The following is a 23,583-nucleotide window of genomic DNA, read 5'->3' as shown; positions in this document are numbered from 1 at the left end:
TTACAGGCATGAAGGCCTTTATAATTATCAAAAAAAAAAAAAAAAAAAAAAAAAAAAAAGAACTGAAGTTAGTTTATCCAGATTGACAGAATCTCTAGCAAAAAAACATGATCTGGTCATGCAATAATATTATAAAGTTATTGTAAAGTGGAAGAACTGCAAATTGTATCCACAGCAGCAGAGGGATGTTTGAGGATACACACTCCAGGCACAAAGCAATAAAAACATATGAGTATCATTTCAATTATGGCTTTCCAAAAAGTGGATTACCTTAATAAAATTTAACTAACCATGGTCTCTATTCCTCTATACAAAATTTGGAGCTGTCATAGTCACACTTGCTTGTGGCATTTATACTGTCTGCAGATATTATTTATACCATCAATTATGAGATTTTCCATTTTGTGCACAACAAAGAAAATCTAAAACAAGTGCACTGAGACCTAAGAAGTAAACGTATTTTTAAGTTTCATCCTATTTTTGTAAGAACCCGGTGTTTTAACACACTTATATTCACTTCTAGACAAATGGTCCACAGTCCCCGATTTCCAGTCCTAAGGCCACGTGGCTTTAGTGGCTAAGTGCAGTCCACGAATTCAAATGGTTGCCAACCAAGAGAATGATGCCTGATGGAACCCACCACCAAGTGACAGCTAGGGACTGCTATTCCAGGTGTAGTTACATGGGAAAAACAGCCACACCATCATCGGGACTACACAAGATGCCAAATTTCAAACGTATTTAAAGCCCATATGGAAAAAAAAATGGCATCATCACTGGCCAAGCACTCTTTGGTACATCCCACGTACTCTTTTCAACTGGTATGTTCTTGAGTCTACTGTGTGAGGAATATTGCTAAGATCTTGCTGGCTACTTAGGGAACAAGAAGAAAAAGGTACCTAGAACTGATAATTCTGTGTACTGAGCAAGATGACTGGAGGTCCTGAGCAAATGCTTCCCCCCAAGCAGCAACTGGGAAGATTTCAAGAGAATTCAGGATTATCTGGGAATCTGTAACAGAAAAGAGGATCTCATCCATTCCCAGGCCCCCCAAAAAGGGATTCTGAGGAAAAGAGATGGAAACGTCTGCAAAGAAAACTCAGGCCGCCACAGGGTGCAGGGGGTGGCATGTGCACACATGCAAATCTGCAGTGATGGGCACGTATCTCCATGCCAAAAGCAGGGAATGCCAAGCAGCACTGCCACTGGCAACAGGAATGAAGGTGTAAGAGCAGGTGAACGTCGAGACCAAATACCAGGGCATGTCTCGGCACCCAACTGGTGGCAAAGCCACAGCAAGATTGTGACGAGACGGAAGAAGTCACCAGCATGCTCAGTTAGTGCCATCGGAGGGGCAAAACACACAAGCTTCTGATGCGCTACGTTAAGGTTAGCCAGCTGGGATGGTGGCTGGAAAGGAGGTTTTCAGCACTGCAGAGCCAGACTCAACAGATGGATGATACTCAAGGCAACCCTGTGGGCCTGAAGTGCTCGCAGTTCTGCTTCTGAAATCTGGAAAAAAAACAAAGATGATGATGATGATGATAAACACTTTTCTAGGGATGTCTTAGGCCCATCTTCTCGGGTTAAAACTACACTAGAGTCTTTCAAAGAATGGAGTTTTGCACTGCTTCTCTGAACAAGAAAAATGGGAGCTTTGCTAAACCTTGTACGAAGCTTTACGGAGAGGTAACGGTTGAACTTTTAGGCCCAGGGAAACTTCTGAAAGAATTCAATTATTTACAACTGGCTTGCAAACAATTAAACAGTCCTCAACAGCGGACCAAAGGAAAAAAACAAAAGAACCTCTGGTGAGGGCAATGAAGCCCAAAACCAGCAAGATATTTAAACAGCAAAGCAAAAATATGTAGGAGTAAACATTAAAACTTAGTAAGACAGTTGAGAGGGACTGAAGCAGGGGCAGGTGGAAGCCTCTTCACATGGCTCACTCCAAGGGCAAAGGAGAGACAAAGATGCAGCTTCGACACATCCTGTGAGAAGAAAATTGCCAGCTCAAATGGCAGAACACTGAACAGCTCCTTGGCAGCACGTGAATATGCACGTTCAAGAAGAAAAGCAGTTACGATGCACACTGCTGTAATAGAACAGGGAATCCTCTCCCTAATTCCTAAAATAATTCAAGTGCTGGATGAGTGCCAGAAAGGTTGGCTAAGTTATTAGCACATTCATCCGATTAGTTAAAAATGTACTTCATTATGGCATTCAGATCCAGGGAAGCATGTAAGGAAACACGTCAGATGCTACCACGAGGATCTCGTTGGAGAGATGAGTCTTGTGATGAAACAAACAAAAGTTTACAATTCTGTTTAGAAGAGAAACTAAGTTATTTGCAGGAGAAGAGTTTTACCAGCAGCATTCTCCTCCCTCCCTTTCTTCCGCCACGAAACAAAAGGGTGTTACAAAGGGTGTGTGTCAAGCATAAGCAACAGAAGCCATTCTATGAACAAGGTCATGATTGTTGTGAATTTCACTGGGGTTAACAACCAGGTAAAATAAGACTACGCTAAATGCTAACGAGACAACGTCCTCAACGTGATTTGCTTGAAGGGTTAAACAGGATGCAAAGATGGGCTGTGCAACCCATAAAGAGGGGCAAATAAAGCAAACATTCAGCACTACTTTGCCTTCAAAAGATGGGAGGCTTTGCTCCAACAGTGTAAAGACTGTTCAAGTCTGGCAGCTGTGTCCTAATTCATCTGTGCAGCGACCTCTGTGCTTTACCCATGAATTACCTCAAGAGTGTAAGCAATAAAGCTGAACCGTTCAAAAAGGCCAACGTCCACCTTCACCAATATTAAAATAAAAGTCAGAGAGCATTTGCTGGCTGCAAAAAGGCCTCTGCAATTATCACTTAATTGCCCTTCATGGGCCAATACAGCAAGTCTCGTACTTTTCCCTTAAGGTTGATGCTTCCTTCAGCACTTTTTCCTAACTGGCTACTTAATTAGTCCTCTTTCCTGGACTTAATTATAAATTTGTTTTCATTAATTAGCCTCCGAGCTGACTTGGCACTTACTGAGGTACAAGAGCAGTGCCTGGCTTCTTCAGTGTACAGGCTACTCCTTCCTAAGGGAGTCCATGCACTGGCAGCCATAAAATTTCAAGTTCAAATTGCGTTTTGAAAAAAAAAAAATTAACTTGCATAGATTGTAATTGCCCACACTGTTCTACAACACAGAAATGATGTTAACATGAAAAAAAGGATAGAATTAATTAAGTTCACGCCTCTCTTTCAATGGATCATGTTCAGCAACTGAATCTTGCCGTTTTAGATACTATAGAATTACTAGATGCTCTTAAATGAAGGTGGTAATAGCATCACTTTAATTCCCAGCGAGGGACTGCCAACACAGACTGCTGTGCTCTGATGGCACTAGCACTGTAAAGGTAACCCTCACCATCCAAGCATCAAGTTCAGTTCTTCAAGAAGTTAGTAACTTCATTACAAGCCCACACATAACCAAAATAACCCAGTCTGCCACATCTTTTGACCGTGGGACACTGCAAATGCTGTTGTCGTTCATTACGTTAACACATCCTATTGCTCGTTTCCTATGGCTCGTCAATGCCAAGAGACACCCACACCACTTCATCGTACACCTGCAGTCTTGATCAGTCCTCATTTCAACTAATGATAGTAAAAGGAATGGGGAAAAAAAAACTTCTAAAACTTATAACTGAGAAACAGGAAGAGTTAAATAAAGTTGTCTCATTTGTGTTATCAGCTATCCTACCAACTTCTCAAGCAGTTATCATGAACATTGCTGTTCTCCAAACTTAACGTTTAAAAGTCCTTATCTACTGAGCTGCAAAGGGAAGTTAAGTATCTAATTTGGAAGATCAATATATTTTCCTCTGAAAGCTTTTAGATTTGGATCTCAGTTAAAAATATAGACTGAGAAAGGAAACAGTTTGCTTCTTTTAACCTCATGTTTCATTCATGGCCTTTCTTGGGTAGCTAACATAGAAAGTGCTTAGCAAGTGCAAACAGATGTGGTTTTACAACATTCGTGAGCCTTTACTCAGGCAGAGCAATTTAAATCCAGCAAAACAAGGAAGACATATTCTGTGGGTGAACTCAGTAATACTGAAGCGTTTGGCAGGCATTCCATTAACACATGTTTACCCAATAAGCAGTTGGCTAGCCAATTTTTTTCCTTGATGATCAAATAATGTTCACATCTTAGAACTGAGTATTAATAATGAAATCTATGGTCAAATCCTAAAATAGGTTTTTCACATGCAACCAGGGAAATGTTTGACTAGGATTAAATTCACGAATGTCATGAAGGAACGGGATATTCCAAGAGCTCATGCACCAGTTTGGAAGGAGTAAGATACTCACTTACAACAGCTGCCAATACCATTAAAGAGGCAGGTTCTTTACCGTTCAGTTAGATGTAATATCTGCAATCAATCAACACTTAGAATAAATTTGGTATTAGAATACACCGTAGACGGAGTCTACATCTGTAGAAATATAAATAAGAAATATTTTTTTCATACTGAAATGCCTTTCATCTGTTACAGAAATGAGGCTACAACTCCTTAGGTTTATTAATTTCCCCAATGTTAATTTAAAATCATCTGCAGATAACTAATTCAGTTATGTATTCGAAAAATAGAAGGAACTGTAGATGTGTCCCAGATTGTTTTATTTGCACTGTTTATTTTTCTCTAGTTACTCAGCTCACATTCGCCCTTTTTTTTATTTATTAAGTTGTATAAATATGTACGTGCACACAGATCTGACCCGTTTGCAATCATTCTTCTGCTGCTCTAAACTGCAAAAACTCTTGTTTAGTAAAACAGGAACAGCTTTCTCGCCAAGTGAAACTCCACTTCCAAAAGAACCTGCGAATTAGCAGAGTCTTTAAAAATCTAACTTTTACATTCGTGTGAACCACTGTCAGTAACACTCTTTTAGAATTTGCCTCCAGTTTTTATCATAATGCATACTTTAAAACAAGTACACTGAATATAAGCAAACAGTTACATCAGCTGCACAGAATATACACAACATTACAGTCTATGAAGAAACCTAAAAGCTGTTCTATAAACCATGCAAATGATATTACATAAATGCTAAGGATATATATTTAAGCTACAGGACACAAAACAATGTGCACGGGCTATTATCTTAGCATTTTTCAAAGTCTAATCAATTTTGTCACATCTCTATGCAAAATTATCATTAGTAAGCTGAGGAAATTAGATTACTCAACACAGTAGAAAATAAGCAATGGAAAAGAATCGTATCTTGGTCAAGGAGCAGAAAGGGATTTATGAAGACAATTTCTCAGTCGTCAGAGTAATATCCTGTAGACTTCTTTTCTTCTTTTGTAATATCCCACTTGGTAAATTAGAAACTTCTACCACCAGAGGTTGCCCATGACTACTAATAGCCTGATATATTCTAAAATATACGAAGCAGAAGCCACAACAAAACAAAAATGAAACATAGTGCTCCTGACTAATGGGCAATTCTTGTTTGCCACAATTCATGCACTAGAACACAGCACCCTTAGGATTAATGAAACACAGACTCACAACAGAACTTCACAGGTGGAAACTGTCCTGCACCTGCTCACACGCTAAAAACAGGGAAGTGAGTTTTACACGAATGTCAAGTTGAACAAAAAGAATTCAACCCAGACTAAGGTAAGTAATCGAGCTCAATTCAAAACCTTACACAGCGTGTGCTCTTATTTCAGAAGTTTCAAGCTAATGGCTACAACTGGTAAAGCAAATAAATCAGCAAGGTAAAATGCCTAGTCCTAATGTGAACGGAAAATGATTTACATTTACTGGCAAAAGGATTCAACTGAATTTTTATCTCCATCTGTAACAGATGCTTCTTCCTCTCCTTTAAAAGTCAAACTATATTAAATATAGGTGCCTGCTTCAGAACAAATGTTTCTAAGATGCGCTTAGAGCCCCATCTAAGGGTAAATACTGAAACTGGCTCTATAGATAAACTAGGCAAAAATCGAGATTTTTGTTTTTCTCAATTCTTTTCTTTTCTACTTTTTTCCAGGATGGATTTTTTTTTTTTACTTTTTCACAACATACTCATGAACCAAGAGAAATCCACTCAAAAAGCTGCTGTCCAGCTGCAATATAGTGCAGCAGGGGAAGACAGACTGGTGCAAGATACAGCAAGGTTGATAGAACCTGGACCTACCTGTTTGCAGCATGTTGCCAAAAAGGGCTGCCTGGACTTGCATTAACAACACACATCCAGTCTTTGCATCCCAACTGTAAACTCTGTAACCCATAATGTTCACCAGCTCCTCCCCAAGTCATCCTACTCTCTACCCCTGAGAAGTGGAGGGATATACTCCTTTGCAAAGCCTTGCAGTGAGGCTTCTCTCACCACGGGATAAAGCAAGAAGGGTGTTTGTGGAAGGAAAGCAGTTCTTTAGGTCGCCAGTGAGCTGTTGGGCTCAGAGATCCTATCTGTGTCCTGACTGCTGTGACATGGGGGAAAGAAATAATGTTCTTTGGTGCAATGCTGGCCTTGCACTGGCACATCTCCAGATCTCTGCAGGCCTGAGCAGTGGAAGACTGAGCATTTTCCAAGGTGGGATTCCTTCAAGCAGGGGACACAGCATGTGAGCCCCTCTGGCAGCTAATATGAGTCCAGCAAAGAAGGGATAATATTTGAATTTGATGACCTTGAAGAGACCAACGCAAGCCCAGAATTCAAATAATTTGTATCAAGGCAAAGGATGAACTGAATGGCCTCTAGCATATTCCTTACTATTGCCTTCTCAGAGTTTAGCATGACTTAGCCTTAAGTACATGCAAGTTAAGACAACTTCTACTGACTGGTATTTCCAAACTCAGCCTATACATGCCCTGATTACAGGAATGAAAGCTTGACAGAGTGTGAAAAAAAAATTCCATGATCAACCAATATTGGAGTCATCCTGCATTTAAACAGAGATTATTCCGAGAGGTTTGTAGTAGACAAACTGCAAGTCTAACCAGATGTTATCTGAAGATGTCAAAACTTATTTAAATGCTAAATATATTCCAGGGTATTAGGCATATAAATACAATTTGGAAGAACAGTATCTTTTACTTACGGATTCTGTATAGTACTTTTCTATTCATGAATGAAAAAAACAACTGTATCAGACTCAGAGTAAGTTCTCTAGTTATGTAATTTCAGTAAATTTCTGAATTTCTTTTAAAATCTTTTATACTCACAAGCTCTGAGTTATAATTTGTAATGTTCAGCTGGACAAATGCTTTTTATATAAAGAATCCTCCAAAAACATCTATTATACAAAAGCTTGAAAAGTATTTTAACAAACTTTTATATATGAAGTTCTTTACCTATCGTTCTTCAGTTGTGTGAATAGAAGAATGCTTTCTTTGTTCAGAATATTACGTATGTTATATCCATTTCCTATAAAGAAAAAATCAGTTTAGAAGCAATTAACCATTTTTGAGTTTTACGCCTAAGAGTATTTTTCATTATTTCATATATTTTAACAAATAGAGAAGAAGAGACCTTAATTTAGTATGGCCACCCTTAGATCCAAGTCACTGCATTTTGCAGTGCAGACTTTGCAGATCATGTAAACCTACATCTAGGGCCTCTTTCAGAACTACTTAAAATTCTCCTAATTTCAGCCCTACCCATGAAGGACAGCTTCTCTCATGAAATTCATTCGACTTCCTCTTCAAAGAGGAAAGTCAGAGGTACCTAATAATTCTTGAAGAGTATAAAGCTATAGCCCTTTCAACACACAGGCTGCACCTTCCGTAGATGAAGCACGAAGCACAACAGATATCCCAAATGAGCCAATGATTGGATTTTGATAATTCTACGGAGAAAATTACTAAAAGATGAAGACCTATACAGTCATACTAATTACCACTGAATTAAGGTCTGTGTAATGCTTCACAAACATTTTATTTCAGGACAGAAAGACTGTCAGAAAAGAATGTAACACTGGACTTATCACTGGATTATGTAATCAAAAAATCTGCAGAGAACGACCAGAACATGCACTGTTGCACAACTGCCTTCAGAGGTTAGGTTACCAACCCATGTCCAGCATTTGGTCAAAACCCTCCTTTCATAACCCTATTCTTTCCATTCCCTGCTCAAAATTCTTTTTAACAATCATTCAACTCAGTTTTAACTCCTAGCATGCTAATTCAGACTGTTCTGTTTCCAACAAAGTTTGTGAAATACACCTACTCACCTGCTGGAACATAGAAAAAGTCCCCTGTAGTCAGGTAATATGATGTCTTATGCAGGGTAAGAACAACTTCGCCTTGGAGAATATGGAAAGCCTTAAAATAAGCCAAAGGGTTCTAACATTAGCAGTGATCGTTTTTCAAATATTTAAGAAAACTACCTGAGAAAATAAGTCCTTCAGTTTTCCAAAAAAAGATTGCAAATGAAGGTAAATAAATAAAGAAAGAATAAGCACAACTGCAACTGCTTTTCCCCACCTCTGTTAAAAAGCTGCACAATTTAAAAGGGGAAAAAGAGTTTTTTCCTTTTGTTGTTTTTTCTCCTTTTCTTTACACTTCTATTTTGCTTGCAAGTTCCAAACAATACGAGCGCAGAAATACAGGCTTTATGTCAAAGAAAGCAAGGCAATGTGCACACAAAGTACTTGAGCTACTTGAGCTAATTTCTGTTTGATTTTCATAACTCAAATAATTATTTAGTATTTCCTATATTTACTTGCATTTTAAGACAGAAAAAAATTCATAAATCTGTGGAATTCATATGCTTTTAACCATTCTAAATATTTCTTTGAAGTGTTAAAGATTTTCTGTATATACACAGTCCACTACACAAACAGAAAAAAGCATACTTACTATTGTATCCATATGAACAAACTGATGTCCCTTTTCTTTAAGTGGTTGCAAGATCAATTTACCCATTGCAAAATCAGAGGTATTCAGATTTTTATGTATTTCTATTGACTGATCCTTAAAAAAGCAGGATTGTCTCTTTCCACTGCTAATACACTCTACAAAAGAAAATAAGATTAAGATTAAAGCCAACACATGATCAGTTTTGTTACCAGCTCAATTACCACTTTTTAAATTACATGCACTATGCACGATCAATGCGATACCATGTTCAATATTAAATGAAAAATCAGGACATTTCATCTCCCAATCCCTTTTTTCCATCTCTCTGGCTTTTTCTCCAGAAAAAGAATGAATATTTCAGCACCTTGTTTTTTATTTTAATGTTTAAGGAGGCATGGACAATCTTTTTTGTTCTAGATCAGTCCAGGGGAAGACTCTTTTCTACATCCTTACTACATAATTCAGAAAGCTCCTTTTCAAATCCGCTCAACTTACCTAGAAGAACTTCCTTATTTGTTATTGGGTCCACTACAACAGTTGGCTTAGAAATATCAGCTAGAGTTTGATCCAAGCTTACAGCTACCTCATTGCCTGAGGAGAAAAAAAGACCAGCAAAGTAAACACTCTATCCTTTAAAAACTTTAATTAAGTCACATTTTTTTTCAGAATTTTAGAATTCAAAGATAAGTACTTAAATTTATTAAGCGACTGAACAGACTGATGTACATTTCCTTCAAAAAAAAAAAGCCAACTATTTCTGCTATGCTACCAATCACAGTATCTACTCAAAAGAATGTACATTTTAAGAAAAGATCTTTTACAGCAACAGATGCTGTTCCTAAATAAAAGAGGAATAAAGACTTGCTCAGTTTTCTTTTTTTTTTTTTTTTTTTTTGAGAAACATCATTAAAGGAATCTCACTTTAAGTTCTAAATCAGAAAACTACTCCTATAAATGAAAAGTTTTTTTTTTTCCAGAGAATGCAATAGCTTAATAATGTCAAAAGTACAAGCAGAAACAGCAGCAATTTGGTAGATATAATCACTGATTTTTTGTAGTATCAATAACATTTGGAAAAATCTACTTCTATGTTTATTTGTAAGCCTTCTTGTTAAAAATTCAAGGATGCCAGCAAAAGATAAACTCTCAAGATGGATGTCTGTTAAACAGCAAATACTTCACTTATAGAGGCAGCTTAAATGCATCTAAAGCAACAAATAATCTTATAAGATACAGTGTGAGCAGTCAATGCTAGGCCAAGTTTACACTGACTGCAAATGATTTGCATAAAAACAGTTGTGCTCAGAGCAAGGGGTCACTTTAGACCAGGATCCTGACTCCAAGCACAGCAGAAGCAGGTAGCTCTCCAACCTCCCGAAACAGTGTAACAGCACTTCTCTGGAATAGTTGCCTCTAATAGTATATTGTTCTATTTAAGAACTATCAGTAATTAAATATTCCATTGATTTACCCAGCTCTCCCTTTGAATCTAAGCAATTTTTTTTATCCACAACCTTGTGCATCAAGCAGTCCACAAGCTTAACTGCATATGGTCAGAAGAATCATGCTATTATCTTTGAAAAACTTGGCTCCCACTAAGTTTAATTTGATACCTTCTAGTTCTTGTGTTTGAAAAAGAAAAAAATAAGTGTTTGAGATTCCCCGTCTTCATGCCACTAAGGTCTTAGATGCATCCCTGGTCTTAGTTACACCCCTGCGATCACCTCTCTTTAAGACTAATATGTCTTTGCCTGCATAGTTGCTCCTTCAACATAAGTCCTTCCATATCTTTGAAAAGTCTTCTCTGAACTTTCTGATGTTGCTACTTTTTTAATGAGATAAGGTACTTCTCTTCTTAAGCCATCACATTTCAACCTCCCAGAGAGGTTTTGAAACAAGAATCTCAAATTGAGATCTTGTTTGAATTCCTGAATCTTTGAATTCAAGAATCTCAAGATCTGAGTCATTTCTTTCCCCAAGAGTCTACACACACGAGAACCAGGATGATCTTAATCAGCAGACTAGACAACAGTTAAAAGTATCCTCATCGTACAGCTTAGCTACAGTAAAAGCAAGCAAGCAAGCAAGGAAGAAAAGCAGAAATCTGTATTTATACTTGTCTGATCTCTTTTTGGCTTATGACCACACTTCCGTTTAATCTTCCTGTGAGGTTCTGTTTCAGGACACACTATTCCACTGATCACAAGTCCTGAAACAAAAGAAAGTGAAGTTCACTAACACACAACAATTATTGTACAAGGATGTAGATTTGCACAATCAAAATTGTTTTAGTTCAGAATATTGCAAAAATTCTCAGAGAGTAAAAAAAAAAAAAAGAACAAAGAAAAGACCAAATTAGGATAACTTGACAGAAAAAAAAATGACTGAGAACAAGACGTATTCTATCACTTGGTCACTTAACATTATGACAGGATAAAATATTCCAGTGTCTTTTCTAGAAAGCAACCCACATACCAAGAGAAATGTTCCAATGAATGATCCAGTAAATTGTCTCTTTTCCCTACTTTCTACAGAGTATTAACAAACACACTGAGAAACTATTTTGCTCTTCCCAGCACACTTAAAATAACTGCACTTAATACTCTCTGCTGATAATACTTCTATCTGAGGATAGCATCAGAAAGCAAAAAAGCTACATGGAAAGATGACTAAACAAGCACCTTAAGACTACAAACAATTTATTTTAATGAGCAAATAGCTAGTGTCTCAAAATTCTTACGACACAAAGTCTGCCCACACTAGTTAACCCTTATCATGCTATCAGGACACAACAAATAGAACTAATACCTGAAGGCCTCACTGCATAGTTCACACGCTCCCCTCGCCAATATTCCAAAGGTCTCAGCCGTATCCTTTTTGTCCGACGAACGTTAGGTGTGTTGGAGGGCATTACTAATTTCAAGAAAGGAAGAATTCGTATTGAATAAGAAAGAAAAATCCAAAAACAGACAGCAAAATGTATTCTGTCCTTTTGTTCTATGTGAGCTGAAACAACCTAGCTGATACTTGTATCACACTGTTTTTATGACAGAGAAAGGAAATCAACTATCACCAAGAGTCTTCTTTTACATACAGCAGTATTTCATCCTAGTATTAAAACATATATCACACTACCTTTCTATAAGATAACATTCTATATGTCATGGTGAAACAGTGACATTGGAACAGGAGGGGTATAAGCACAAAAAAACAGCCAAGATACTATAATCTTGAAGACAAAATCTCATGACAAGGAGTAAGAATCTTACTCAGATCTGAGGGATTACATGAGCCACAGTGAAAAAGCTTTATCTTGTTTGTGGCGAGAGTAACAGAGAGACTGCATGAGCAGCCTTACATGTGAATACTTTCTGCATTTTCCTGCCTCTTCTCCAAATATTTTTCAATATCAAATTAAAATTTTGAGAAGCAGCATTGCATAAAGTATTAATGATGCTTTGCTCAATAGATTAAAAAATGAACCTCTTATACGGGTTTTCCTGCATCTCTTTTAGTGAGACTACACTGAAGTGTAGTCAACATGGAAATATGTGTGCATAGGCTTACACAAAAGTATTTTAAAATAGTCTTACCTATTTTATGCCTTGCTATCTCGTTTGACAACAGATCACTGATTTGCAAATCCAAGTCTTCAGAACTATCTGAAAATGCATTCGGAAAAAAAATCTCTCAGCATAACAGTCAATATGCAATTATCTCATCATCAATTATCAATAGATCAGTTATCCAATAGATCTGCAAGGAGTAACTTAAAGTAGTTACAAAGAAAATTCTCAAGTCCCAATTTCTTTAAACAAATACAAAACCCTTGACAGAAATAAACAATATATGTAATATGATTTTACGTGTAACAAGCTTGAAGCATATATGGAAAAAGTAGGAAAATAAAAACATTAGACCTTACCTGAAGACGAATTATCCTCTCTGCAAGCCAAGGACCTCCTTCTGGAAGTAAATTTAACATCCTGTTCTAGTAAAGGTCCACTTCAAAAGAAAGAAAAGAAAAATGGCTTGAAAATATTACATATCAAAGGAATATTATAGCAAAATAAGCAGCAGCAAATTAACTTTCTCCACATCACACAGTTTTTCCTTCCAAATGGCTGTCCGTATTGACTAGACATGGAAGGAAATGACTGCTATCTACAAAAAAACAGGCCCAAAATCCATCAGAGGACCTTAAAAACCTCTGCTCAGTCAACACAGAGCCAAATAGTGTTCACATAACTTCTCTAGCCAATCATAAAATCTCCTTTTTTTCTCTCCCTCCTTTTCTGGAAAAACATACATCTCCTTTTCTCTGTACCATGAATATAATAATCTTTAAAAAATGTTTTACATGCTGTAAAGGCAGAAGAATTGTTTATAATTTACCTGCAAATATCCCATCATAAAACCTCCAAAACTTGACAATAAGTAGCATGTACGCACTTCTACCAGAGAAAAATTCTCCAGAAATCAAGTTATTTATAGCAAGACTTGAGTAAACAGCCTCAGCATTAGTACCTGTAACCTCTTTCCCCCCATCCTTGCCTGCACTTCACTGACTTCACTGCAGAAACTTCACTGTCAGTAGACCAAATTGAGCAGCCAAATGTAGCTCAGACCCCTAAGAACTCCAAGGGGTGCACTTTAATTCTGCATTAGCGTGCATACAATTCACAGCCCCAGTGTATCCAGTCAACGTCTGCACTAGGGTCATTTAAATTAAAATACTACAGTGTTCAACAGAATTATAAGAATTCAATAAAGCCCGACCTCGATTGTCACTTCCATTTGCCTTCTTATTAAGTTCCTTTCCCATGAAGGAGAAGTACATGCTTATCTACCTGCAGAGTTTGCCTTCAAGATACTACTACAAACTCTACTTAATAGCAACAAAGTTATTCCTGCAGTTGTTGCCAGACCCTGGAGTGTGGTATTTCTGTTTAAAAACTTGCTTCCACATTAAAAACATCCATAAAGGCAAAAATCCTATTGTGACAGCTTATTCACCACAGACAAAAAGGATTTTATTATTTCATTAGCTGTAATAGAACAAATACCTAGATGCCTCAAGCATCAACCATGATCGCTTTCTACTACATTCTGTATTAACACAGAACAGAACACAGTAAGTTTAACAGGTGGATTAAATGCAAATCTTATAGACAACTAAGGAAATTACCTTCTATGATTCATTAAGTCTTCAGCTGCAGAGAAATCTCTAGAAAAGAAGTAATTATTATAATTGTGGTTACTGGAAGCAAGTAATTTTATTTTGTAAAAGGAATCATATGAAAGGCATTTTCCAAAAAACCATCAATAGAAAGAACAGTGAGTGCTCAGCTATTCTGCTCAAAGAGACTTTTGTTTTGATTAACAAAGTCTCTTCCATTAACAAAAAGAATAATTAAACATTGTACAGTCTGAATTTATAAACAAAGTAACACACACAAAAAGATATTATACTTTTCTACCACTACAAAATCTAATCTCATAACCATTTTGGTTAGTTTTATCAATATTTACATTTATACTGAAGGAATAGTTTCTAAACAGATCCTCATACCCAGAGCTTACTGGAAGGTGCACCTGCTTCTCACACTGCACTCCATTTCTCTAGCCTCACTATTTCAAATTCTAGACACCCTTGCTAACATCCAAGGGCTCTGATTTTCTTCCAACTCTGACCATCCTACAAGAGGGACTGCTAGAAAAAAAATTAGCTATGCCAGCTGCCCACAAAGCAGGAGAGCTCCAAGGACGTACCTCCTAGGTGGCAGATCATTCCTCAAGAGCACTTTTTAACTTTTTCTGAAATCTCAGGCATTAAGCACCATGAGGTAACTAAACTTGACGACTGACTCGTGTCAGTTACCTGGAATATGCTCACTGTTCTGAAAAAGGGCTTCCCTGGCCTGTACGAAAAAATGGCTCAAAATTCCACTGAAAGGTACCACTGAATATTAGCTGCATTTCAATCAGCCACTAACATAAAACAGTTGTAATATTTTCTCTTGAGCAGTCTCCTCTGCGAATTCCAGTTTAAGCTTGCTGACGCAGGAGCGGTTACTACATTTGGCAAACGACAGGATGTTAATTACACCACTAAGTTTTTTCTATTAGCTATCTTCTACTCAAACAGTTTGAAGTTGTCATATATTTCAGCTATGAAATTACTGCTTAAAAGTTGACAAAGCAGGTTTCCTTAGCTTTCATGGTACAACACATCTTTTAAAGGAATTAAATATAGCACTTACTGTGATCCACGTTGCATGTTACGTTTTCTTTTGTTGCTACTTTTTTTATTTGATGGATTGGGGGTTTTTTCTACCTCGTCCTGCAGAGAAGAGCTCTCAGAATCTGTCGTATTTTTAGGTTTAGTGTCTTCAGAGTTTGAATGCACTTTTTTACGGGCTTTGTGATAAGTCTTTTCAGGCTTCTTCTTTACAGTCTTAGCTGATGATCTCTTCTCAGAATTCTGCACAGTGTCTTTGGGATTCTGCAGTAGCTCTTTGGCTTTTACAGGATTTTTGTTACTTGCACCATTATGTGATTCCAACAAGTGTAAAACATTTTTTTGTTTTTCAGAGTTAGCGAAATTCTGAATCTTAGAAGTCTGTAATTTTGAATGCAACGGTGATGAAAACACTTCATTTAAATCTACAGACTCTCTTTCAAGTCCTTCTTCACTAAGTTTACTTTCAGAACTCTCTACTGTTGGTAATAGCTCTCTGTTACTACTCTTGTCAGAGGTTTTCACTTTCTTTCCGGTGATTTCTGCCACTTTCTTAGATACCTTATCTTTTGAAAATTTCTGCTTAACATCTTGTTTTTTGTGAACTAAAGGCCGAGAAGTTTTTAAACTGGATTGCTTGTAGTTTGAAGACTTTAAACTCTTTTTTGGGTGAACCTCCCGTTGATCTCCAGCTGAAAGTATAGATGAATCCTCACTCGGTATCACCCTTTTTTTACATCGTTCTGCACCAGAAGCTTTTTTGTCTAATTCAGACAATTCTTTATCTTCCAGTTTCCAGGATGTATCTCTTCTCTGTTTTGAAGAGTCTTGCTTAAGTGCTTCCTTTTTAGTCTTTTCTAACAACATATAAAACACATGGATATTAATATCTTTTCCCCATAATACTTTTAGAAGCAATACTTTCACATGTGAACATACAAAATTTAGTCAAATGACAATACAAAAAAAAAGCATCACAAAAATAGGTTTTTCCTCAATGAATAAGAAGCTTTCTCAGCACTAAAGTTCATGGAGATTTCAAAACAGAATTTTTGGTAAACATTCACATTTTGGGGCATTTCATAGCACAAAAAAATAGAAATGTTCACTTTCAATCTGCTTTAATCTGCAATCAGCTTTTCCTGCTAAGAAATCCTTCACAATTGATACTCAAAACCTGATTCTCAATTTACAATGCTCATCTTACTCTTTTTCCTAAAGACAGGAATAAAAGCTTGGAAGTATCCTCCTCCTATTTGTAAGAAAATGAGGAAGTCTTCACAGCTAACTTAATTTTTAAACTCTTAAACTCTATTTCTCATATAAAATCACATAGTCCAGTAACACGATGACCTTGAAGGAAAAGCCCAAATATCAGTTAAACAACTCACCCATATGAGTGCTGCTTCGCCGTTGAGGTTTAAGAGCTTTCCCCTTCTTGTCAGAAGAAGATGTCTCCAATTCTGATGTCCTTTTGAAGTCAGGCTGTACTCTGACATCCAAATCAGGTATTTGCTCCTTATCGGGAGCTTCAGACTGCTTCTTTCCATTCTTGTCTTTCTTACTTTCTGTCTTCTGCCTTTCCAAGGACTGGGATTTCAAAGCAGGAGTTGCAGAGTCATTTCTTTTTGATGTTTTGTTCTTCTTTGGTATTGAAAACCAATTAGAAGACCCATCATCTGATTCATCAATTAAAAATTCACATTCGTTTTCTATTTCTAAATCTTGAGCTTTCACAAGAGGAGGGGATGGTGGTGATACTGAGGCTGAACACCTAAAGGAAGGAGGGACAAATGATATATGACAGATGAATTGGAAAAAAATACAAAAAAAAAGACTTTCAGTCTTGTAAGTCCTGGTGAAGAGACTGCAGAACACAAGAGCCTGTTACAAAATATTGTTCAGTGCAATCATTATAAAGGCCATCACTCATTGCTTTTAATCTTCCAAAAGGAGCATAATGTTTGCTTTTTCTTTCTTTGTCCTAATGCCCATAACGCATCATTTCTTTGAAGCAAGGTAGACTAAACTTCCTACCTAATTGCTCAGATCCATATCTGCTCTAAAAAAGGGATTGTTCGATCACCACTAAGTTAAGAACTACATATGCTTTGTCTGCATTCTGTATATAAAAAAATTCTCAGGCTCACTCTTAAAAGCTTTTTATAAGCTGTATGCTATTTCACTGGCAAACAACATCAACAAAAAAATCATTATTAAACCATAACTGCACAAGAAGTTCATAAAGCAATTTATAACTTTCCTGAAGAGGAGCTTTTCAGTAACAAGGGACTATTCCATCACATCATCCCACATTGTATTAGTGATATTACCTTATTCCCATACCTAGGACTGTACTATTTTAACAACAAATTATGTTCCATGCTAAGTGTCAAAACTCACCTTTTTCCAGCAGTTGTTACAGCTGCTAAGAATGCTGAAGAGAAAGACTTCTTTTTCTGTAGAGAGGATATAGCAATATGGTTTGTTCCCTGCACCAGAGCAAGCTGTTCCTCTTTCCCAGTTTGTGGTCCTCCCAAATTTTCAACTTCCACATGGCTCTTAACCACAGCTGGAGTACCTCGCTCATCAAACTGCAATCTAAATAGGAGAAACAGTATTTAAACACAAAGCTACAAACACAGAGTGCACGCTGAAGCATCTTGGTGGCTCTCACTTTCTCCTGATGACACTGTCTCACTTTTAATGAATGAATTTTCATTCGGTAATTGGCTGAAACGCAGGTTGGTGTTCTTATTTGCAAATGTACTTGCTAGTGTCCTAATCACCGAGGCATCAAGGGTCAGCCTGAGACCTTGAGCAAAGTAAGGGCTGCTCAAGCATTCAAATATCTACTTTTAAGAGAAAGTGCTTCACAAACTGACAGATGTCCTAGATGCTGGGTACACTCTTGGATAAGAGTCTCCCCAGCCTCATCACACCATGGTTAAGTTGGACCGCTGCCTCTCCCTCTCTATGAGCATCCCCAGAGATTCAGTCCTCCAAGAAAGCAAAAACATGGCCATAGCAGCTGGGCTTCCAACTTTCCAAGGAGGAAAACCCTCAGGTGATGCTATTCTACTTCTCCTTTTTTTTTTTTTTTTTTTTNTTTTTTTTTTTTTTTTTTTTTTTTTTTTTTTTTTTAATTTTAAATTCACAAGCCAAACTAAGAAATGAATAAAATCATTGTGTTAATTTATCCTAAAGATGACGGCGGGGGAGGGAAGTTCAGCTCTACTTACATATGGCCAGGAGAAGTTATAGCTTCCTTCACAAGAGGTGATTCCGCAGTCTCATGATCAACCCTAAAGGCTGAGAGTTTGACAGGACTTCTACACTGTGCTTCAACATCTTCTAAAATGCTTCTTGTTTTGCCAGGAGATCCAGCAAGATCACTGACGTCCTCAGTGACATTTTTATTTGAACTTTCTCTTTGAGACACAAGACTCTCTGTTTGGTTAGCATCATGTATTTCAGATGTCAGCTGTGATTTAAGTGACCGTCCTGAAACATGTATTAAATAGTTTTAGTTCTTTCCCTCAAAACTGTGTAAAATTCCCAAGAAACAGTTACCCCAAAACCTGAATTGAATAATAGCACTACTCACCTTTACTGCTGACTGCTTTTAGTGGTGATGTAAATAAAGAGTCTGAAGAATTAGAGGTGTTCTTCAGAGAGTTAGTTAAATGTGCACTTGGCTGCCATATTTGAAAGAAAATAATGAGAAAAATATTCAATACAGCAATAGAAGTATTTTGACAAGAATATAAACTTTTAAGGACACAATTATCTGGCTCAATTCTTACTCAACCCCTTTGAAGCACAGTTCTAATTCAACTGACCACATCACTTCTCTATCATTTGTGATCTTAAAGAAAGTAACTGCAAATTTCAGATAACAGGTAAAATAGTATATATTGTAATAATATACAGATTATACAGCTTTGCAGCTTTATCAAGAATTCCTGCTAGCAGGGGCAAACTATTTATTCTCTTCATTACACTAAATTTATTTAAACAATCTGCTTTACCCTTATTAAACATCATGCTGTGGTTTTGCAAGATTTACTTGAGGAAAACCCAGTATTGCATCACCAGAGTAAAACACACAAATTCCATTATAAAACTTGCTTTAAACATTCATATTAAAAGAATATTCCACTTAAAAAAAAAAACTATAATCAAAATATTAAAACTGCGTAGACCAAACTGCAAACACAAATTACAATATTTGCAATATTTGCTCAGACAAGATTCTAACAAGTTCTACTGTGTATGTGCAGCGGGGTTGGACTTGATGATCTCTAAAGGTGCCCTCCAACCTTAATGATTCTATGATTCTTTGAATGATTTCTTCCATTTCTCCACAAATTTACAGATATACAAGTTATTTTACAGATAGACACCGTTATCAGGAACTGACAAGCACCTCTTACAGAAGGATAATCTTTTAATTTTATTCTCCATTTGCTAAAAAGAGATATCAATTCATCTGGGAAAAAAATGACTGAGGCCAAGTTCAGTGGATTTCAAAAATATACTTTTTGAAAGGATCTCCATACTCAAAATCTGCTATAAAGCAGTATGCTTGAACCTCAGGAAGTTCATCCAGATGAAACACTGAGAAAACTTTTGGTAGCAAAAGTCTATAAAAAGAGGTGCCCCAAAAAGCTTTGTTAAAGAATATTTCCCTTTTATAAAAACACAACATCCTAAAAAAAAAAAAGCATTACCAACAATTATACCAGAAGGTTAAATTACAGTGACTAATACTTGTGATATATGGAGCTGATTCACTCAATGCTTATAGGATTCATCTCGATCCTATTGAGCTATATACACACCACAGTAAAACTGAAAATTGTACCAACAGTACGCTATGACACCAACATAACTAACTTACCTTCTTCCTTTGTGCTGAAGTGCCCTTTTTCTTGCTAACAACGGGAGTTGAGCAACATGTTGCACTTGGAGAATTTATTCTAACATCATTATCACAACCTAGAAAGAAAAAACTGTAAGTACAGGATACTGCGAATTGTACAGGATTTGAGGTTTTTTCAACAAGTCATTAAGACCTGTCAAGTTCAAATAAATCCAAATAAGACAGAAACCAGACATATAAGAAGAACATTACCTCCGAAGATGGCTAAATCCCTTTACCTTTTCTATTTATTTACCACTGCATTTGAAAGAGGAAGTATTTTTTTTTTTTTATAAATCTTCAAATTTACTTTTCAAATAAAGCACAAACACAAATAAAAACTTACTTTCAAAACAGTCCTGTATGATTTTCAGTAAGTTCTGACCTGGCTGAACATTAATCTCTTTCCTAGAAAGAGAAGTTAAAAATGATTGGGGGGAAAATTAAAAAAAAAAAAAAAAATCAAAAGCACTACTAAGTATTCCTACCTAACCTGGCAATACAAGAGCATCTGCAACAAACATTAAAGTTGTTATTACTTAATATTTTACACTATTGACACTTAATATTTTACACTGTTATTTCTTTCACCAGTTCAAAATGGAAGAGCTTTCACCTATCATTTCCACAGATAGATGCACACATAAAAATTTGTCTAAATAAGCAGTCCAGGAGAAAAACGGATTCCAGTAACACCGAGCTCCCTGACTTCAGACATATCATTTGAAAAGCTTTCAACAAAACAAATACTCAAAATAATCTTCAACATTTACCAGGAATGGTTAAATAACAAAAGCAGGAACTCTGCATGCACTTCATTTGCTATCTCCTGAAAGGAAAACTGTTTACGTGGACTACTCTTTCTGTGCCTATCTAGGCGTAGCTCTAAACCATAGGCTGGCCCTTAACAGGGAAACACAAAGCAAAAGCAATAAAATAAATATGTAAATAAATAAATGCAATTTTCCCAAATAGCACTCTCTAAAATGAGAATTTTAAATGTAAGTGTAATTACCCTCCTCCATGGCAGAATCTTGATCTGTAGTCTTTTTTTAAAACATTCTGTTAAGAAAGAAAAAACAGTTTTCACCAATCATGCTGCTACTTGAAAAAAAAACAAAAAATCAACTTTCCTTTTCTCATATAAGCAGGTCTTGAGGGTTCCTGATTCACCACAAACTAGCAGGAGTTACTGCAGCCCTGTGATTCTTGGAATCCTGCAACTCCGAGATGCGCCCACCATCTCTTCAACAACTACCAGGAATTCATCTTTCCTTAAGAATCATTAACTATGTGTTGTATTTAAATTAACTGTGAGATTTAAATGAGAAAAATGTTACATAGCCTGAGGGTTTAGTTAACTTTTAAAACTATTGCCACTACAGAAATACTCACCTTAATAAAGAATCAACAACCACCTGGCAAATTAGGACATAACCTTACAACCCAGCTACTGCTCTTTGGAAACTGCTCACAGGGTGATTCTTAGTCTCTATTTATCATGAACAAGACCACGCTGAGAGGCAGCTATGGCTTAACATCCATTCTGTAGTAACATTCCCACCTCCCAGCACTTGGTCAGCTACTCAAACATTAAATACAACCAAAGTCACTTGAATACTATGAGTCGATTCATCAGCTATCACAACGTGAGCATCAGTAATCCAAATATCAGTTTATTATAAGCATAACTCTCTATGCCAAGAAACGAAATAAAGCCTATTGAATTAGAAGCAGGGAAATACTGTATAGAGAAAAACAGGAAGATAAACAAGTAAGATAAAGCCACTATGCTAAGCAGAGTGTAGTTTTTCACTGATGTGACTATAATATATGTATTTGTTGTAAATCTATATGTTTAGCTCTCCCAATCTGCTGCTGCTGGAGCTAGTGCATGTGCAGCACGAAGACACCGTCCTCATGCCACAAAAGTCAGCATGCTCTCCCTAGTAATTTTGCCACACTGAAACCACCTCATCTTTCCTGACAGAAAACGATAGCGGCAGCTTGTGTTTTTTTTTTTTTTTTTCAGGTACTTCTGCGGATTTGTTTATGGTAATAAACAAAAGACTGGGGGGAAAAAAAAAAAAAAAAAAATTTTATTCCATTTTATTCCAACAACAACAACTGGTGATCATGTTAATGTACATAGAGCTTTTAAAACTCTCCCCCCTCTCTCTGACAGCGGTCCCGGGGGGATGTCATGCACCCCTTCAGACGAGACCCACCGACCCCCGCAGGGCGCCGCCCGCCTCAGCGCGCTGAGGGAGCTGGGGGAGGGGAGCGCGACGCGCCACGACCGTTAGGGACGGTAACGGCCGCCCGCCGCTTCCCGCGCGCCCGGCCTCGCGCCCTCTCACCAGCGACTCCGCCATCCCGCGCTGCCGCCGCCACGACGAGGAGAGCCGACCCTGGGGCGCGGGCGGGCGCCGGCCCCTTCCCGCCTCCTTCCCTCCTTCCTTCCTTCCCCCCTCTCCGCTCCCTCCCGCCTCTTGCTCCTGCCGCCGCTTTCAAACCTCGGGGGTGGGGGGGGCTTTCCCGCTGCGCGCGCGCAGGGCGGCGGCACCGCCCCCCGCTCCCCTCCGCGGCGCCCCATTGGCCGGCGGCGGCGGCGGGGGCGGTTCCCTCGCGCGCGCCGGCCGTTGCCGCGCGTGCGCAGCAGCCTCCGTCACCCGCTTCATGGCGGGAGGTGGAGCTCCCGCCTAGTGCCTTGGGGCACCATGAACTGCCCTGGATGTTGATCCGTGTCCCTTCCTCGGAGGGCTATCCAGGCAGCCGCTCCATCTTTCCTCCTCCCTTTGACGCATAGCACAAGCATCCATTTCAGAAAAGTTGAAAGAGTCAGGTTTCTAAACGCCCCAGAGTAGCTACAGTCCCCACACGCTTTTAGATTTTCTCAGAGTACCCTGAGATCTGTCACTAACCAAACCCTTTGGAAGCAGATGCTGCTACTCAGCCTCTAAAATATTTTTAAAAGATACTTTTCAGAGTGCACAACCCAAGGCTGAGTTCATCTGTTCCAGCGTGCAGTCATTTTCAGCCTTGGCAAGATGTAACAATGTCTTATCTTCACAAACCCTTCTGCAACAAATCAGATTCTGCCGTTTAAATGAAATTAAGAGAGAATGCATGTGAAATCCTGCAATATGAAATGTGTACAAAACCTGAGACCATGGACCTGTCCACAGCAGGAGTTAGAAGACATGGACCTCTCCTTTCTGTTAGGACTGGTGAGCAAGCAGTTGTATGAACCATCATAGATCAGTTTACAGGCCAGTCATGTACTCATTTTCAGATGCATATTGCTACCAGAAAAGGATGAAAATGTTCAGCAACAAGTGATCGGCAGAAATTTGTTCCATTCACTTTGTCTCCCATACCAACAAGTACCAAATAACATCTCTTGTCAAGTCATTCAGAAAGTATTCTTTCTGAACACTAGGAAAAGGCCAGAAAACAAGTAAAATGTAGTGATTCTGTGAAATCAGCAGAAATTCACCCATTATTTCAAAAGGACAGATGTTTCACTCCAGAACTACAAATGACC

At 37.8% G+C, this 23,583-nt stretch overlaps 1 protein-coding gene across 2 annotated transcripts in view; it reads right to left on the bottom strand.

The window, feature by feature from the left end:
- CENPC (centromere protein C) overlaps positions 1-22,411 on the bottom strand; it is a 22,660-nt gene extending 249 nt beyond the window's left edge. The window contains exons 1-18 of one of the 2 annotated variants that reach the window (XM_026043170.1): positions 22,397-22,411; positions 21,052-21,098; positions 20,383-20,444; positions 20,016-20,113; positions 18,720-18,810; positions 18,355-18,616; positions 17,516-17,713; positions 16,504-16,886; positions 15,135-15,969; positions 14,060-14,098; positions 12,797-12,876; positions 12,465-12,533; positions 11,680-11,784; positions 10,988-11,080; positions 9,367-9,462; positions 8,872-9,026; positions 8,244-8,334; positions 7,366-7,438 (exon numbers count right to left, since the gene is read on the bottom strand). In XM_026043170.1, coding sequence (XP_025898955.1) covers positions 7,366-7,438; positions 8,244-8,334; positions 8,872-9,026; positions 9,367-9,462; positions 10,988-11,080; positions 11,680-11,784; positions 12,465-12,533; positions 12,797-12,876; positions 14,060-14,098; positions 15,135-15,969; positions 16,504-16,886; positions 17,516-17,713; positions 18,355-18,616; positions 18,720-18,810; positions 20,016-20,113; positions 20,383-20,444; positions 21,052-21,098; positions 22,397-22,411 — 2,792 coding nt within the window. The remainder of the gene's footprint in view (positions 1-7,365; positions 7,439-8,243; positions 8,335-8,871; positions 9,027-9,366; positions 9,463-10,987; positions 11,081-11,679; positions 11,785-12,464; positions 12,534-12,796; positions 12,877-14,059; positions 14,099-15,134; positions 15,970-16,503; positions 16,887-17,515; positions 17,714-18,354; positions 18,617-18,719; positions 18,811-20,015; positions 20,114-20,382; positions 20,445-21,051; positions 21,099-22,396) is intronic. The other variant, XM_026043171.1, reaches the window with a different exon arrangement.
- Positions 22,412-23,583: the final 1,172 nt, after the last annotated feature.

Source organism: Nothoprocta perdicaria, unplaced genomic scaffold (assembly GCF_003342845.1).
Source record: "Nothoprocta perdicaria isolate Ctin4 unplaced genomic scaffold, notPer1 scaffold_322, whole genome shotgun sequence".
Taxonomy (NCBI): domain Eukaryota; kingdom Metazoa; phylum Chordata; class Aves; order Tinamiformes; family Tinamidae; genus Nothoprocta; species Nothoprocta perdicaria.
This window is presented reverse-complemented; position numbering and strand designations above follow the sequence as displayed.